Source organism: Hypomesus transpacificus, chromosome 2 (genome assembly GCF_021917145.1).
Source record: "Hypomesus transpacificus isolate Combined female chromosome 2, fHypTra1, whole genome shotgun sequence".
NCBI classification, from domain to species: domain Eukaryota; kingdom Metazoa; phylum Chordata; class Actinopteri; order Osmeriformes; family Osmeridae; genus Hypomesus; species Hypomesus transpacificus.
In genome coordinates, this window is record NC_061061.1 from 881,081 (window position 1) to 898,194 (window position 17,114).

General features: G+C 51.6%; 1 protein-coding gene across 1 annotated transcript; it reads right to left on the reverse strand.

The window, feature by feature from the left end:
* Positions 1-1,388: 1,388 nt before the first annotated feature.
* eva1ba (eva-1 homolog Ba (C. elegans)) lies at positions 1,389-16,248 on the reverse strand. Its single transcript, XM_047026683.1, has 3 exons — positions 15,882-16,248; positions 3,774-3,867; positions 1,389-2,823 (listed from the first exon to the last, which is right to left on the reverse strand). The coding sequence occupies exons 2-3, from the start codon at positions 3,838-3,840 to the stop codon at positions 2,390-2,392; spliced, it is 501 nt and encodes a 166-aa protein (XP_046882639.1). The 5' UTR covers positions 3,841-3,867; positions 15,882-16,248; the 3' UTR covers positions 1,389-2,389.
* Positions 16,249-17,114: the final 866 nt, after the last annotated feature.

Sequence of the window (17,114 nt, forward strand, 5' to 3'; positions counted from 1 at the left end):
GTAGGAAACAAACAGATCGGTTAAAATTAGAAAGGACTAGAAGCTACAGCGACCGAGAACAGGAGGCCTCTGTCCAGAAGACAGGAAGAGGGAGCGTGAGGTTCATCAGATGGTTTCCAGCACCACCGCCTGTGTGACGACGCTCCTGCGTAAAGTCTCACCACAGCTGAGATGGAACCCTCAGCCTCAGACCAACATGTATCCTAGCAACATCACAGAGAGAAAAGAAACGGCCTTGTCTTACTCGGCAGACTCTCTCATCTCAGATACTGTCCTCAAGACCTGGGTCTGGATGATTTGCATCTCTAATACTTTGACTGGGGAACTTGCCTGTCTGACGTCGACAGAGAGTGTTATGTTTCACAGACAAATGTGAAGGAAAAAATCCCCAGCTCGCTGAGAGAAAGGAGTGAGTGTTCTGTCGCGGTGATTATTTACAAACTGGTGTTTTTCCAAATCCGTCGGAAAGCCGCAAATGACAGTCCTGCAGTCGTACCGTCGTCGGCCGTGTTCAGATGCTCTTGGTGGCGTGTCGGGTTCTTTTCCCACGCTGAGTTGAGGTTCCCTGTGTGGTGACGCCGTCTGTTTGTTCAGGCCTCCTAATTGGAGTTCCAGCCTGTTAGCCTTCTCTGGTCTCATTCATGTGTTCAGTCTTAATTATGTTCATGCATTAGCATATGGTGCTGGCAGGAACGAAATGAACTGTCACGATCACAATGTACAAAGATTGTTATCAATCTTTGAACACAAAATAGAAGTTCAACAAAGAAGAAATAGAAGGTATGGTGTTATTATTTTCTTTCTCTGGTAGATCCTGGGATTTGGCGTAGAGCAGAGAAGCTGAACTCTCTGACCAGACATGCTCAGGCGTAAACATATTTACACCTTTAACGAGACAGCCGAGTAGGACACGTATCGTCCCCACCTCCTGAGAGCGTCTCATCGCAGGTTCTGTCCTGAACTCTGCAGAGCACGGTGCGTCTCAAGTCTCCAAACATGACGAGATGCGGATACAAACCCTTTACTGAATATACATGTTTCCTTTCTGTGATAAAAAAAAGACATGTTTGTTCTGTAAGAACGTTTATCTGAGATGAATGCTGAAGGTTCTCTGTTCCTCACCTGTGGGAAGAAACAGTCAGTCATTGTGAGTCTTCTAAAACTTTTAATATCAAAAACACATCTGTGACATTTCAACGCATTCAAGGGAGTATTGGAGCCCTGTCTTCGCTGTTCATTCTGCTGTTTTTATTTGTCTCAAACCACCAGATCCAGACAGACTTTGTTCTGCAGATATATCCGGGGTCCAAGGACATGTTAAGCTGCAGCTCTGTTTTCAAAACAGACCGTAGGACAGAATGCAAAATTAAACAACCACAAAACATCTATTTAATTATTTAAATGTAATTCTTTAATTTCCCAATTTAGTGTAATTGTTTCCTAAAACTGAAATAACACAACCTTATATCCTTGGGTGAAAAACCATCCCTTAAATCAGTTTGCATTTGTTTGCTTAAGCTCTGCTATTTCCTCTGAAAGATCTGGGACCTCTTTAAGCCACTGGGGTCTTTGTTCGCAGAAACATCCCTCTGTAAACGTACAAGAGGAAACATCCTCGTTCCAAAAGGACAACAAATAAAAGACCTGCCGTTGTAAAACATGGTCCTATTTTCTTGTCGTAAATCATTCAACAGCAGTGGCCTGGTCACCGTACATCAACATTCCTTTTCTTGGTGTTTCAGTCTTAGGACACAAGTTCTGCATGCCCCCCTCGCCCCCCATCGGCCCCCCTCGCCCCCCCTCGCCCCCCATCGGCCCCCCTCGGCCCCCCTCGGCCCCCCTCAGTCACGGTCACCATCAGGCCTGCTTCCTGAGGCCAGATGGGGGCACCACTGGCCCCCAGCCCCCCTTGCTGGGGCACCACTCACATGACAGGGGGGTTACTCCTAAATGGGGTAGGGGGGTTGGGGGATGGAGGGGGGTGATGGGAGGGGAGAGGAGAGGGGGGAGACAGGGGGAGACGGGGGGAGACAGGGTGGAATAGAGGAGAGGGGTGCCGAGGGGAGACAGGGGAATGAGGATGTGATGGGGAAGGGGAGTAGAGGGGGGAGATAAGGTCTGGTTGAAGTGCAACGTGAACTACTATGAGCCACGCCCGACCATGATTACCATGGCAACGCTGACCCGTAGGCCCGCTCCTAGCTTCCTCCTGTCCCAGTGTTCTCCATCATCACTCCTGCTGGGTCCTAAAGCCCCTCTGGGGAAGACCCAAAGTTCACCACAGGAAGTGACTCGCCCTGGCAGGATGTGAGGCGGCGGGGGGAGGGGGAGTGTTAAGACCCACAGGAAGTGACTCGCCCTGGCAGGATGTGAGGCGGCGGGGGCAGTGTTAGTAGTAGTGAACCCTTCCGATGGTCCCCGTTCCTGAACCCAAAATATCTGGCTGCCCGTTCCTCCAGATCTCGCGTATGATTCGCTCCCTCTCCTCCAATCGCTGCGCCCGCTCCAGCTCCTCGGCAGACGTGAACACGTTCACGCTCAAAGTCCCGTCCGATTGGCTGTGGTGGTTGCCGACGGCGATCTCCGTGCTGGGCAGCGTCGCCGGCGCTTCCACGTCCCCTTCCTCCTCGTCCTCCTCCTCGTCCTCACTCTCGTCCTCATCCTCGTCCTCGCTGAAGTCCTTCAGGCACTTCTTCTCGGGCGCGGGCGGCTTGGCGGCCAGACGGGGCTTGCAGGAGATGCGTATGACGAGCAGGCACAGGGTGAGCACCAGGCCGAAACACACACCGATCACAAAGTACAGGCCAAAGCTCTCCGGGTTAGCTGTGGGGAGGAAACAGGGCCGTCAGATAGTCATAGAGCAGGGTTTCCCAACCCTGGTCCTTGTGCTCCCCTGCCCTGCATGTTCTAGAGACGTTTCCCTGCTCCAACACACCTGATTCAAATGAAGCGGTCGTTATCAGGCTTCTGCTGAGCTTGTTAATGACCCATTCATTTGAACCAGATGTGTTGGAAGAGGGAAACGTAGAACATTCAGGGCAGGGGGGCCCGAGGACCAGGGATGAGAAAGACAGTCAGAGAAACAAACATCCATGCGTTGGTTGTTCAAACACTAAATCGTGACTGATGTTATTCGCTGCATGTGTTTGTTGGTTGCACAAATGTTTAAGAATGAAGCCCTGCTGAGATGAGGTGAATAAGAAGCATATCGTGTTCTAGTCCTTCAAGTAGACATTCATCAATCATCTTACTGCAACCGTTAAAAGGGTTTCAACCACTAAATATGCATTCAATGTCTGTTTAAAAACTGTAAATGTATTTTATGGTGCAAAGGGGCTGTATGTGGATCCTATCCTATATGTTTTGAAATGTAGAGAACGAAATGTTTAGAACAAAATGCGTTGAATATTACAAAATATAGGCTACAGTATGCGATGGTATAAACCTTATAACCGAGGTTGTGATAACCGGCATGGCTCAGTGGCACAGCATACGACTGCAGCTCAACAGTTGGCTGGTTTGATTCCCCTTCCTGCATGTTGCCTCACACACAAACACCCGCTAAACAGACGGGTCATCGTGAGAGGGCGTGGTCAAACACCCGCTAAACAGACGGGTCATGGTGAGAGGGCGTGGTCAAACACCCGCTAAACAGACGGGTCATGGTGAGAGGGCGTGGTCAAACACCCGCTAAACAGACAGGTCATGGTGAGAGGGCGTGGTCAAACACCCGCTAAACAGACGGGTCATGGTGAGAGGGCGTGGTCGCTAACCTTTGATGTGTGCGTAGGCCGCCATGCTGTTGCTCAGCAGGTCCATCTCCTTCCTCTTCACATCCATGTCGTCTCCCTGTCTTCCTCCTCACACCTAAACACAACAGCACAGTCAGAGACGCTCCGGGGCACACAACCCCTCCCGCCCCTCCCCCGCCCCCTCCCCGCCCCTTCCCGCCCCTCCCCCAGCCTGAGTGCTTTACAACCCCCCCCCCCCCCTCAATGCCACCCTGGCTGTTGTGAGCTGAAGGAAACCCACTGACCACAGCACTTCTCCATGTGTCTCTGGGTGGGTGGGATGGAGGGCTCCAACTGCCAAACAAAAGCTCTTCTGTGTCCTAAATACCGGCTCTGACCGGGGGGGGGCGATGCTCGCGCCACATGGCTCTGTCCCTTCGTGGGCTGCGATAGGCCCCTTTGGAGGGGTCAAGGGTCAAGTCCTCCCAGTTGCCAATGAAAAGCTCTCTCTCTGGGAGCCTCCCAGTTTGAGTCAAGGACCTGAAGTCCGTTTACCCGAATGTTTGTTTGGACTTTCTCCTCCCGCTCACCCAGGAACCTCCTTCCTGTTCATACTACGTCCCCGGAGTTCTCCCCTCCTCTTATTCCTGTTTCCTGTCCCTCCGTGAGACTGGCCTGTCCTCCCTGTCCTCTAGTCCTCCCAGTCCCCCCAGTGTCGCGTCGGTGACTTCCTCTTCCAGGAGCCTCCAGGAAGTGTCAGGTTTCCCCCAGACCAACCTCACGCTGTCACGCCCCTCGTGACACACCCACCATCCGCCCTTCCATCTTTTTGTTTTCAGCCAATCATCTCCAGGCTCTCTAAGCTACCCCTATCCCACCCCGCTGAATAATCAAGCCTCTCTCTCTCTCTCTCTCTCTCTCTCTCTCTCTCTCTCTCTCTCTCTCTGTCTCTCTCCCTCTCTCCCTGTCTATCTCTCTCTGTCTCTCTCTCTGTCTCTCCCTCTCTGTCTCTCTCTCTCTTCCCTCCCTTTTTGTCTCTCTCTCCCTCTCTTTCTGTCTCTCTCTGTCTCTCTCTCCCTCCTCTCTCTGTCTCTCTCTGTCTCTCTCTCTCCCTCTCTGTCTCTCTCTCTCTCTCTCTCTCTCTCTCTCCCTCTCTCTCTGTCTCTCTCTGTCTCTGTCTCTCTCTGTCTCTCTCTCCCTCCTCTCTCTGTCTCTCTCTGTCTCTCTCTGTCTCTCTCTCTCCCTCTCTGTCTCTCTCTCTCTCTCTCTCTCCCTCTCTCTCTGTCTCTCTCTGTCTCTGTCTCTCCCTCTCTGTCTCTCTCTGTCTCTCTCCCTCCTCTCTCTGTCTCTCTCTGTCTCTCTCTCTCCCTCTCTGTCTCTCTCTCTCTCTCTCTCTCTCTCTCCCTGTCTCTCTGTCTCTCTCTGTCTCTGTCTCTCCCTCTCTGTCTCTCTCTGTCTCTCTCTCCCTCCTCTCTCTGTCTCTCTCTGTCTCTCTCCCTCTCTCTCCCTCTCTCTCCCTCTCTCTCCCTCTCTCTCTCTCTCTCTCTCTCTCTCTCTCTCTCTCTCTCTCTCCCCTCTCTCTCTCTCTGTCTCTCTCTCTCTCTCCCCTCCCCCCGACCTCCTCTCCCTCCTCTCTCTCAGCCTGTTTCCAATCTCGGGCCAGGCTGGGGTTTGACTGCATGGAACACTCTACCTTCAGGTCATGTGGTCAGGTTGGGTCTGTGTGTATTTCCTGTGTACCCCCCCCCCCCCTCCCCTCTCTCCCCCCCCCCCCCCCCCCCCCCCCTCTTGTCATACAGCATTTCCTGCTGACTCTGCCCTTTCTCATCCGGCTCACTATTGTTCAACTTTCCTCTGCTGTGATGACATCATGCCATGGCAACATGGCACAGTGGAGCTTTGACAAAGAACAGGGGAGGAGGGGGAGGGGGGAGGAGGGGTAGAGGAGGACGACAGCATAACCAGAGAGGCCTTGAACCCTCCAACATGCTAGCATGTTAGCATTAGCCTGCGATGGCTAACATGCTACACATGTGTTTCGTGTTAAGGCTCCCAGGGGGACAAACATGCAGTTCAGATATGAAGAGATGGCCGACTGCACCCCAGACACACAACCTGGGGGAACAGCTCACACACTATCACACACTTAAGTATTTCCATGTGGTTTTTCAGAGATCATAACAATCCACAAAAAGTGAACCTAACCGCATGTTTGGGTTTTAATTCCTCACCCTAATTGCGCACGTTGATAACCTCCAAGGCTATGGTTTGCACGCTGCAAATCGCTCTGATTTATGAACTATTTATTTGTGCTTATTTGTTGATGTAGGAGTATGGAAAGGGCAGGCAGATTCCAGAGGACACACGTGTTAACCACATGCGGGCAGACTGGGTCGTCCGCTGCACAAGCCTTGAGAGAGTAGAAAGTGTTTGAGCAGTCAGACGTGAGGAGCCGAGCACTGCAGACTGTAGACGGATGAAGTGTAAATCTCACAAACTGTTTAGCTCTTACGGCTGGCTTGGCCTGTCCTGGTTAAGGGGGTTATGAGAAGTGGAATATCATACTGAATGATGGAGTCTCTCTCTGTCTATTGAAGGCCGAGTCCTCGGCTTCTCTGGTCAAACAGTTCATTTGGCTGCCCTGATACAAGAGCAAACACACACACACGCACAGACGTCAGACCACATCAGGTCCTAACTCACTGAGGCGTTCGCAACACAAACAATGACGGGCCTTTTGCTGTTGCCGCGGGATACTGGGCCGTGCTACAGACAGGGAGCACAGTCTCTCCGTCACACTACAGCAGACGGGTCCTGCAAGCGTGTTTACACACGTCCCAGCATGTTTACACACGCACGTCACAACAAGCACGCGTCCCTCCACGCTCCACGAGAGAGCTCCTGCTACTTCACACGTGGATGCCCCTCAAGCTGGGGTCGATTCATTCAAATCGAATCAAACTTTATTTGTCCAGCCGTTTCGAACGAGCCTTGTCACGGAGGGCTTGACGAGAAGAAGATGAGGACAAACTCCCAAGAAAGCTCAGAGAGGAGGTTTTTTGAAACCTCTGGAGGAGATAGTCAGTGAGGGATCCTCTCCTGCAGAGACAGCCTGGGACACAGAGAGGGGCTGGGACACAGAGAGGGGCTGGGACACAGAGAGGGGCTGGGACACACAGAGGGGCTGGGACACAGAGAGGGGCTGGGACACAGAGATGGGCTGGGACACAGAGAGGGGCTGGGACACAGAGAGGGGCTGGGACACAGAGAGGGGCTGGGACACAGAGATGTATGTACACGCAGATTTATGTATTTTTCTGTGAAACTGGAGGAGAGAGAAAGAGAGAGCAGGGGGTTTAACCAGACCAGACACTTGACCTCTCGTTCAGCCAGGTGGGGGAGGAGTGGTGAGATGTGCTGTGATCTCTCCCTGCCAGGCCTCTGAGTTGGTTTAACTGAGCCTCTGTGCTTCTGTAGATCTGGACCTGTCTGGCTGCAGATGGACCTTGTGTGCCAGCTGAGATCATACTCACACCAGCTCTGGGTTCAGACACTAGGCACACTGGCTCTGGGTTCAGACGCTAGGCACACCAGCTCTGGGTTCAGACGCTAGGCACACCAGCTCTGGGTTCAGACACTAGGCACACTGGCTCTGGGTTCAGACGCTAGGCACACCAGCTCTGGGTTCAGACGCTAGGCACACTGGCTCTGGGTTCAGACGCTAGGCACACTGGCTCTGGGTTCAGACGCTACGCACACCAGCTCTGGGTTCAGACGCTAGGCACACTGGCTCTGGGTTCAGACACTAGGCACACTGGCTCTGGGTTCAGACGCTAGGCACACCAGCTCTGGGTTCAGACGCTAGGCACACCAGCTCTGGGTTCAGACACTAGGCACACTGGCTCTGGGTTCAGACGCTAGGCACACCAGCTCTGGGTTCAGACGCTAGGCACACCATCTGGATGTTCAGAGTCCACGGTGCGTTGCTTTGGTGGAAAGCGTCTGCTAACTGAATGTCAAATGTGAGCGTATTCCCCATGTCTCATGTCCCACTCTGTTTACACTGAAGCTCTGGGTTCACAATGGCAAACACACAAGTGGTCACTGTCGGTTCCCATGGTGACCCCCCCCCCCGCCCTCCCCCAGCCGTCCAGACACGATAATCTGGCTTTGTTTCTACAGTCTCCCGACTGTGGAGATCACCACACTTCCTGTTGAACTTCCTTCCTGTTTGGACAGAAAAAGGTCATCTCCTCTCTGTCTAATTCCAGCTCAGATACTGGAAACTATTCAGACCAGCCAGTCAGTTAGCCAGTCAGCCAGCCAGTCAGTCAGTCAGTCAGTCAACTAGCCAGACAACCAGCCAACTAGTCAGCCAGCCAGTCAGCTAAAGACAATCATCTCCATACATTATAACTCAATAAATGTCTCTTTTTTTTTTATATTTCTTCAGTTTTTCCCTGAAGGGTATAATATATAAAATAGTACAAATCACAATAATATGTTGTCCCTGAGGTCAAAGGTCATAAAGGTTGTAAAGGTAATTGTCTCACGCTGGAATGCATCAAAACCTCATCAGGTCATCTGTGAGAGCTGCTTTTAATGGCAACCGGAGACCCTGTTTAAAGCTGAACTAAACACTTACCAACCTTTCCTGTTGTTTTGTTGTGTTTATCTTCCCCCCAAGAGGGGATTATTAGCAGACCCACTCCTTCCACACCCCCCCTCCCATGACTCAACCTTCAGTCATTCTCTCCATATGACTTCACTTCCATGGTATCGGTTTCCATAGAAGATGTTGATGTAAACCCCAGGGATTGAAGACATACAGACCATGAACCTTTAAGACGTTCAAGGGACCTTGAGAGCTGGAAATACTGGGACTTGTTGCTCTTTCAAAAAGGGTTACCCAGGAAAACACAAATAAATAAACAGTTATCATTCTGTGATAGTAAAGGTGGTGAGCCAAAACACTCGGACAGAGAGATCAGTGAAACCAAAGGACTTGGCAGACATGCAGCCATTTAACATCCTACAGAATGGCGTCATCTATCGTAATGTAAACAGTTCGGACCTTCATCAAAGAGCGCATGGGAAAAGAACACGTCTTATTCCCTCTGTACGTGGCCCGAAAACAGGACCCGCCATCCGTCGATGAGAAGGGTCGGGATAACTGGATGTGAAAGAAAATACAGAGAAGTTCATCCAAGAATCAAGACGTTGGTCAAAAGGATGAGTTATTTATGTGAGGCCAAAGGAGCTGTTGTTGTGATCGAGGCCAAGATAAACAGCGTGCGGTGAGAGTCCTGGAGAGACTTCCGCTTCTGTTCCTGACAGAGCGCTGTTGTTTCCGCAGCGACGACAGGCCAGTACTGTCACATGGCGTGATATTTCTGTCGTCTACGTGACGGCAATGGCCTTTCCTTCCTTCAGGGTCTGGATCCTTCCGTCTGGACCAGAGCTACGCCCTGTCACACAACAGCACGGCCTACACCGTCCCAAAAGGGTCGACTCCATGATGGGATCTGACCAGGCTGCCTGTCTGAGCAGGGATGATGAATGGACCGCTCTCTGACAGGGACAGGCCCATGGAAGCCAGCAAGAGGTTGTCCTCTTAGGGTTAGGGTTAGGGTTAAGGACAAGAGGTTGTCCTCTTCGGGTTAGGGTTAGGGTTAGGGTTAGGGTTGTCCTCTTCGGCGCCAAACAGAAGCTGTGTTCCCCAGACACTCAGGGGGAAGTTATAAACCATCAAAAACAAAACAGTGAAGCTCAGAAGTGTCCAGCCACGACAGAGAACTCCTCACAGCCTCAGAAGTGTCCAGCCACGACAGAGAACTCCTCACAGCCTCAGAAGTGTCCAGCCACGACAGAGAACTCCTCACAGCCTCAGAGTTCCATCTACTCAGGGAGTTGAGCCATAATTGAGTCTGGAAATGAGGATGTTGAAAGACAGATTGTGCAGGCAAGCGAGTGTGGCCGACTTTACTCCGACGTAATGACACACTCAGGACCACAGAGAGAAGAGACTAAGTTTGACACCTAGAATTTCCTTACAGCCACAAGAATTTACTGGCACAATATATAGTCTCATGAGGTTGTGTCTGGCGCAGGGCTTCAGGGACTGAACGAGTCTAGATTTAAATTAAATCACATCTCATTGTTTTTCTTACACAGAAACCTCCTCATCCGTGTCGGGTTAGATCAGAGAGACTGATGTTGTGAAGGAATGCTGAGAATAATTTATACCATGCATCAAGTCTACCCTGGATATGTAGCCTAGGCCTACATAAAAAAATCATCCCTGTTTTCAGTCTTTACTTTTGGTTCTGCTACCGAGAGAAAATCTGTCTGGACTAAATGATCCATGGTAGCTAATTAAGGTCTCAGAATAATTTATTTAGAGAAGTGATTTATCCACTGTTCTCATCTCACGCAGTTTTTTCTTTTCCACTTCCTACTAGAATGTTCTATGCAGCACTATGCTACGCCATGCTATGCTACGCTATGCTGCACTATGCTGCACAATGCTACGCTAATACAGCCCTAAAATAAAGCCGGTCTGCATTTTTCCTCACAAAAGCTCAACAGTTCCACAAGTAGCAGAAACGAAGGTTAATAGCGATCCCCCTGCTGCTCAGTACCCCAAACAACCTGAATGTGTATCACAGAAGCATCTCCTGGACTTTTCATTCCTTGACTCGAACTGCTCTCTGAGAGTGCTTTTCCAGGATGTCTCAGCCAGACCTCTGAGGATTCTCCCCAACCGTGAATCGTGCCAGCCGAGATCTCCTGACCGTGTTCTGGCCAGGAGAGCAGAGAGCGTCCAAGGAAGGAAAAACGAGACCTATGCTGGAAGTTGAAGCTCTCTACCCAAAACCACAAAGGTGCAGGCAGTAAATTTCCACTCGATGAACAATGACACTTCTGTGAGTGGGGCCAGTGTTCTATGTTCTGGGTGTTCTATGTTCCCTGTGTTCTTTGTGTTCTATGTTCCCTGTGTTCTGTCTCTTTTGTTTGCAAAGTTCTTTTCAAGTGAGCTGGTATGTGGGGAAGGCATTCTGTCTTGAAGGCCTTTGAGAGCTTTCTCAGAACCTCGGAAGAAACCTTGGAACAGTCGGGGAGGTGGGAGGTGGTGGGGTAAGGAAGGGGGAGGAGGGGAGGAGGGGAGGTGGTGGGGTAAGGAAGGGGGAGGAAAGGGAGAGGAGGCCGAGGAAGATGCAGGAGCTACACGTGGTGATCATCAGCTGGGTGACATGGTGCAGTCAGCATGGGCTCACCTGGAGACCACTGCACTAGGTCAGGAACTCCCAGCTACCCAGGAGGAACACAAGCACTGCTCCCCCAGGAGGAACACTGGGCCCCCAGGAGGAACACTGCTCCCCCAGGAGGAACACTGCTCCCCCAAGAGGAACACTGGGCCCCCAGGAGGAACACTGCTCCCCCAAGAGGAACACTGCTCCCCCAGGAGGAACACTGCTCCCCCAGGAGGAACACTGGGCCCCCAGGAGGAACACTGGGCCCCCAAGAGGAACACTGCTCCCCCAGGAGGAACACTGCTCCCCCAGGAGGAACACTGGGCCCCCAGGAGGAACACTGCTCCCCCAAGAGGAACACTGGGCCCCCAGGAGGAACACTGCTCCCCCAGGAGGAACACTGGGCCCCCAGGAGGAACACTGCTCCCCCAGGAGGAACACTGGGCCCCCAGGAGGAACACTGGGCCCCCAGGAGGAACACAAGCACTGCTCCCCCAAGAGGAACACTGCTCCCCCAGGAGGAACACTGGGCCCCCAGGAGGAACACAAGCACTGCTCCCCCAGGAGGAACACTGCTCCCCCAGGAGGAACACTGGGCCCCCAGGAGGAACACTAGGCCCCCAGGGGGAACACAAGCACTGCTCCCCCAAGAGGAACACTGCTCCCCCAGGAGGAACACTGCTCCTCCAGGAGGAACACTGGGCCCCCAGGAGGAACACTGGGCCCCCAGGAGGAACACTGGGCCCCCAGCTCCATGCAGTGGAAGCAGAAGATCAGGGCTCCTGATGACTCACAGACCCTGTCAAGGCTGGAACGCCTCAGTGCATTCTGCTCACTGAACCTTCTAATCAAACTCAGTCAGGTATTCTCTATGCAGCCCCTTGGATGTAAGTTGGTAAGTAAGTAAAGTTTGTTTGTATAGCACCTCTTGCAGATAAAAATCACAAAGTGCTTCACAACAAAATGCAATAGAACACTACAAATTAAGAATACAGGAATATTTTTAGATAGGAAACATGACAGACAACCATAGAAACCCCTCGACTAACTAAGATCCTGCTTGAAATAGCAAAGTTTTGAGTTGCTTGACGGATGGGGGAGAAAAAGAGAGAGAGAGAGAGGCAGTAAGAGAAACACAGGAAGAAAAAGAAGAAAGAAAGAAAAAGAGGAAGAGTGAAAGAGAGGAGCAGTCGGAGAAACAGACATAGAGAGATAGAGAGTGTGTATGGTAGAGAGAGTGAAAGAGAGAAGCAGTGGGAGAAACAGAGAGAGAGAGAGAGAGAGAGAGAGAGAGAGAGAGAGAGAGAGAGAGAGAGAGAGAGAGAGAGAGAGACAGAGAGAGAGAGACAGAGAGAGAGACAGAGAGAGAGAGAGAGAGAGACAGAGAGAGAGACAGAGAGAGAGAGAGAGAGACAGAGAGAGAGAGAGAGAGAGAGAGAGAGAGAGAGAGAGAGAGAGAGAGAGAGAGAGAGAGAGAGTTAAGTAGTCCCCTACGCAGGCTGTGCCAGCTTGTCAGAGCTTCCACACCTCTCACTGCACACTTCACTAAACCCCTGGAAGGACACGGATGCTTTCTACAAGAGACATGAACCAGAGAGAGAGATCTTTAGTCCCAGAGGGCTGCAAGGGGTGCAGGGGCGGATGGAGATGAGCGACTGGGGGCAGGGGTGGGGGGGTGGGGGGCAGGAGTGGGGGTAGGAGGCAGGGGTGGGTGGAGTTGAGGGTCTGGGGGCAGGGGTGGGGGGCAGGGTGTGGGGGCGGGGCGGGGCAGGGGGTGGGGCGGGGGGGCGGGGGTTACAAGTGTGCATGTGTGGGTTGGGGGTTAATAGATACCAGATGTTGGTCTGATGGGAGACAGAGAGCTTTTCTATGTAAATCCACAGGAGATCTCTCATGCTTCTCTAGTTCATATGGATGACATCTTCACTGTAGTCAATCACCTCAGCATACACACAGCACTGCATCCCTCACCCAGTTACATCATTCGCTAAGGACTCAAGCAGGAGAGTGTGTGTGTGTGTATCTCTGAGTGTGTATGTGTATCTTTGAGTGTGTGTGTTTGTGTGTGTGCCTGTCAATGTGTGAATTAGGTGTGTGCGTCCATTCCTTTGTGTGTGTGTGTGTATATTCCTACCTAATTTGATGTGTGTACACAATTGTGTTTAAATATGTGTGTGTTTCAATGTGAGAGAATACATCTGTTTGAGTGAGTGTATGTGTGTATCTTTGAGTGTGTGTGTGTGTGTGTGTGTGTGTGTGCATCTTTGAGTGAATGTGTGTGTATCTTTGAGTGTGTGTGTGTGTGCATCTTTGAGTGTGTGTGTGTGTGTGCATCTTTGAGTGAATTGTGTGTGTGTGTATCTTTGAATGTGTGTGTGTGTGCATCTTTGTGTGTGTGTGTGTGTGCATCTTTGTGTGTGTGTGTGTGTGCATCTTTGAGTGAACGTGTGTGTGTGTATCTTTGAGTGTGTGTAGTCTCACCCTCCTCTCCAGCTCCCCCCAGACCCCTCAGGTGATCCCAGTCTCAAGCTCCAATAGCAGAGCAGGGATCCCTGCCATCTGATTGGTCCAGCCCTGACCAGAACCACACAACCTCATCGCTCAGCCCTCCGTGACTGTTTGTGGTCGTTGTGGGCATGTGGGTGGTGTTGACCCCATCCTGCCCACAGCCCTGCTGCCCTGTGGGGTAAACTTGAGGGGGCGGGGGGGGGGGAGGGGCGGGGGGGGGGGGGGCTGCCCATGCACTAACCAGGTGCATTCCAGGACACAGCTGTGACACCTGTTCCAGCACTGGAGCTATGCTGGTGGGCTGTGCTGTACAATCACACATCTCAAGAAGAGCGGGTCAGCGTTGGGTTGTGGTGATCATGTGGATTTCCTTTCTTTTGAGGCTTTTCAAAGACCATATTTTTTCTTTTTCTTTTACCTGTGAATTAAAGAACTCCAGTGTTTTTATGACCACTAAGTTGTGCCCTGTTTAGCTACAGGTGAATGAGCCTGGATGTTGGACACGGATGTGCTAAACAAAAGCCTTTGTCAGGCTGAACTCACAAAGAATTTTACATCTTTCAGTAAACAATAAGTTCATCAGAGCAGAGGTGTGGTGATGCTGATAAAGCAGAGGTTTGGTGATGCTGACAGAGCAGAGGTTTGGTGATGCTGACAGAGCAGAGGTTTGGTGATGGTGACAGAGCAGAGGTTTGGTGATGGTGACAGAGCAGAGGTTTGGTGATGGTGACAGAGCAGAGGTTTGGTGATGGTGACAGAGCAGAGGTTTGGTGATGGTGACAGAGCAGAGGTTTGGTGATGGTGACAGAGCAGAGGTTTGGTGATGGTGACAGAGCAGAGGTTTGGTGATGGTGACAGAGCAGAGGTAAGGTGATGGTGACAGAGCAGAGGTTTGGTGATGGTGACAGAGCAGAGGTTTGGTGATGGTTGTGGTCCTTAGTTGATTAGTAACCAGTGTGGACTGGTGCTGGATCCTCGCCCTATCTCTACCTAACATGATTTCCAGACTCCAACCGCCCTGGCTAATGTTCTTTACCCAAATGCTCAAGAGTAAACAGAAGAGAGAAAGGACAGCCTTGGGTAAACCTGGCAGGATCTAACAAGTCAAACACGCCCTGGGAATAGAGCAGAGTCTGGCGTAGTCCCCGAGGTCAGAGGTCAAACACAGCCTAAAAGAGAGTAGGGTTTGGCCTTGGGAAAGGTCAGAGATCAAACAGCCTAGGCAGAGGTCAGTTCTGGAGGATTGTGGATAAACCCACTTTCAGACACAGACCTTTTCCTGGTCTCCTGAAGTCACCTCCACCATGTTAGTCCTCCTACTGAAGTATACTAGTTCTCCTCCCCTCAGGCCTCCCTCCTTCCCTCTCCTCCTGGCACCTGGGGGGTTAGACCAGCCTGGGACTGACCCCTGAGCCCCCAGGCCACGTCCACCCCAGGAGCAGATAAGGCTCAGTGATAACACAGCAGGAGGGGCCTACAGAACAAGGGGATGTTGGGATAAACAGCAGGGGGATCACAGAGGAGTCAATCGTAAACAAATCCACCTTTGGTGTGTGTGTGGGATGTCTGTGTGGGGTGTGTGTGTGTGGGATGTCTGTGTGGGAGTGTGGGGGTGTGGGGTGTGTGTGTGTGGGGGGGTGGGGGGTGTGTGTGTGTGTGTGTGTGTGTGTGAGGTGGGTTATTCACTCCTTTGTTTATCTGCCGTTAGACTTCCCGCCCACAGAGATACAGTCACAGTGGTGACCCCAGAGCGTAAACATCTCACAGTGATAAGAGGAACTGAACTCTGACCTCCACCAGTCCTGACGCTGAGGGTTCGGGTCAACTCGGACTGCACGGGACTGTCAAGTGGTCAGTCTTGTGTGTGTGTGTGTGTGTCTGCGAAAGGGACTCACATCAGTGGGGTGTGTGTTTGTACAGTTTGAGTGTGTGTGTGTGGGTGTACAGTCTGAGTGTGTGTACTAGCCTTTGTTCTGTGTTCCATGTGCTAGCATGTGTTCTATCTACTAGCCTGTGTTGTACATACCAGCATGTGTATCAGACCAGCCCTACTGCACGCGTGCAAACCCAAACCACGCGTAGACCCCTCTAGCTCCACACTCTCCCTCTCCACAAGGACTAACTATTCTGTCCCTTCTAGTTGGCTAATGTGCTGTGCAGCTCATCTGCTGATGTCATGGCACAGTACGTTATGTTTCACAGTGTATCTTTACACTACTTGCTTTAGGTGTCAATCTTCTTTAGTTCTGAGTAGTCTTCTGTAGCTCTGTGCTGTTTTATGTATCGACAATAAAAAGCCACTTGAGACACACCAAAACACAAGACCCAACCAGCTCACAGAGAACACACACCTGCATTGCACACGGGGTGAACGAGAGGCTTAACTCACCAGCACTCAAGTAGAAGTCTCTCCAGAACGAATCATTCCTGTCAGAGAAAGTTAGACTCGAAAGCCCGGTCAGACTGATCCATGTGTTGCCTCTAGGTTTGAAAAGTAACGTTGTGGGTCTTCCTCTGTCTTCCTCTCTGGGGGTGCTGGGGCTGTTGTCAGGGTCGCTCCAGGGAGACGATTCGGGGGTTCAGGGTCGAGGAGGAAAGGGAGGAGAAGGAGGGGTTGTCCTCTCTAACAGCGTGAGCAGATCTCTCTCCTCCCGACTCCACTACAACACGCAAGGCTGTCTTACTGTTGACTGGCTTACAGAGAGAGAGAGAGAGAGGGGGGGAGAGAGAGAGAGAGAGAGAGAGAGAGAGAGAGAGAGAGAGAGAGAGAGAGAGGAGAGAGAGAGGGAGAGGGTGAGAGAGAGAGACATAAAGAGAGCTAGTCAGAGACTGTGTGAGAGAGAGAAGGAAAGGGGGAAAAAAGTAGGAACAACCAAAAAGGGGCAGGCTCTGTTTGGAGAGAGGGAGGGCAGAAGGGAGGGGAGGAGGGAGGGGAGGAGGGAGGGGAGGGGGAGGGGAGGAGGGAGGGGAGGAGGGAGGGGAGGGGGGAGGGGAGGAGGGAGGGGAGGGGGGAGGGGATGGGGTCTTTCCCACCGTTGTTAAGGAAACAAGCAGGAAAAGCCAACCCTAGGCAAATTAGCCAACATAGATTTTCCACTGTGACAACAGAGCGACAGCAAACAGCACAGGACAGACACTGGCACAGAGTAGGGCTTGTTTACAGTCAGAGCATCATATGAGAGCCACAGGTAGGAAACCAAACAACCACTGTTTAGAGCGTTTGGTGGAAATTCTAACATTGTGTGAAGTACAAAAATATATTATGTCCTTTGTATACAATGGACAACTCCCTTTTTGAAGAAACGTGTTAATCGTTAACAGTTGTCGGGAGCAAAACATGATCATTGCCCAGTGGAAGGGATTCCTAAAACTGAACATGTGTAGGACTGTGTATCTTTCCAGTGATACACACAAGGCCGTCATGTACTGAGCTCTGGGTGGGGAGACTTCTGCCAGCTTATCTGCCTCCACGCCAGTCATGATAGCAGCAAGCCTGTCCTGTCTCCTCCCTCTCTCCCCCCTCTCTCCCCCCCTCTCTCCCCCCTCTCTCCCCCCTCTCACCCCCCTCTCTCCCCTTTCTCCTTCCTCTCTCTCCCCCCTCACTCCCCCCTCTCTGTTTCCC

What these genes read in the sequence shown, in the direction of transcription:
- eva1ba (XM_047026683.1), bottom strand. Translation starts at nt 3,840, where the DNA reads ATGGATGTGAAGAGGAAGGAGATGGACCTGCTGAGCAACAGCATGGCG. An exon ending in GGCCTACGCACACATCAAAG is followed by an intron (nt 2,824 to 3,773) that starts GTTAGCGACCAC and finishes TCCTCCCCACAG; the next exon opens with CTAACCCGGAGAGCTTTGGC.